Source organism: Morone saxatilis, unplaced genomic scaffold, assembly GCF_004916995.1.
Source record: "Morone saxatilis isolate NCDOM2014 unplaced genomic scaffold, NCSU_SB_2.0 Contig7, whole genome shotgun sequence".
Classification (NCBI taxonomy): domain Eukaryota; kingdom Metazoa; phylum Chordata; class Actinopteri; family Moronidae; genus Morone; species Morone saxatilis.
The window spans coordinates 376,475-377,282 of record NW_023340246.1 but is presented as its reverse complement, the minus strand read 5'-3'; the positions used below and the strand labels follow the sequence as shown (position 1 = coordinate 377,282).

The following is an 808-nucleotide window of genomic DNA, read 5'->3' as shown; positions in this document are numbered from 1 at the left end:
CTTTAGATCCCAGCAAAAACACACTGCAAGCTTCATTAGACTGAACAACATAGCACTCAGACCAACAGTTTGGTCCTGCTGAAGAGGGAGAAGAGTTTAATAGAAAAACAACAACAGGACAACAGAAATATTCACAATAAAAGCTTCAGTGTGTCAGATATATTCATCAACTGTATTAGGCTGCTCTCGGTCAAAAGAAAACGTTGAAATTGAAGAGCCCTTTTCTCTCCAGCTCGTTCTGTATGCTAAATCATAAACACTGGTTCAGAGAGCTCTCTCAGCTTTTCTGTGGTTGCCAATTCCACAATCTTTAATTACAATCTTCAGTCAAATGTTATACGCTTTTGGTCTCATTTTATGAGCTGTCACATATGCTTTGAGCCAAATATAATTTTAATTCACATTTGATTTATGGTCTCTCAAAACTACCCACAACCCTAAATAGCAAGTAGCTTGCAAACTATCAATGTTAAAGAGGCTGGAGATATCATTTGCACATGAAGAAAATTACTAAGCTTCTTTTGTCTGTGGAATTTCATGTTAACATATCTGATCATGCACAATACACGCTGTATAAACATACTGTGAAAACAGAAAGTTAAACTAAAGAGACAGGGTGAGATTCATTTTGTGATCAGGATCCCTTGGTCCCTTTAGAGCTTCCATATGCCACAAGCTTAGTCATCCTCAGTTCACTTTTTCATGATGGAAGACAGCTCCAGAATCATGCTCTGAAAGAAAGAAAGAAAGAAAGAAAGAAAGAAAGAAAGAAAGAAAGAAAGAAAGAAAGACAGAGGACAATGTATGG

General features: G+C 36.9%; 1 protein-coding gene across 1 annotated transcript in view; it reads right to left on the bottom strand.

Annotated features, from left to right (window-relative positions):
- Positions 1–692: 692 nt before the first annotated feature.
- Positions 693–808, bottom strand: part of cx52.6 (connexin 52.6) — a 5,634-nt gene continuing 5,518 nt past the window's right edge. The window contains exon 2 of the mRNA XM_035678836.1: positions 693–731. Coding sequence (XP_035534729.1) covers positions 693–731 — 39 coding nt within the window. The remainder of the gene's footprint in view (positions 732–808) is intronic.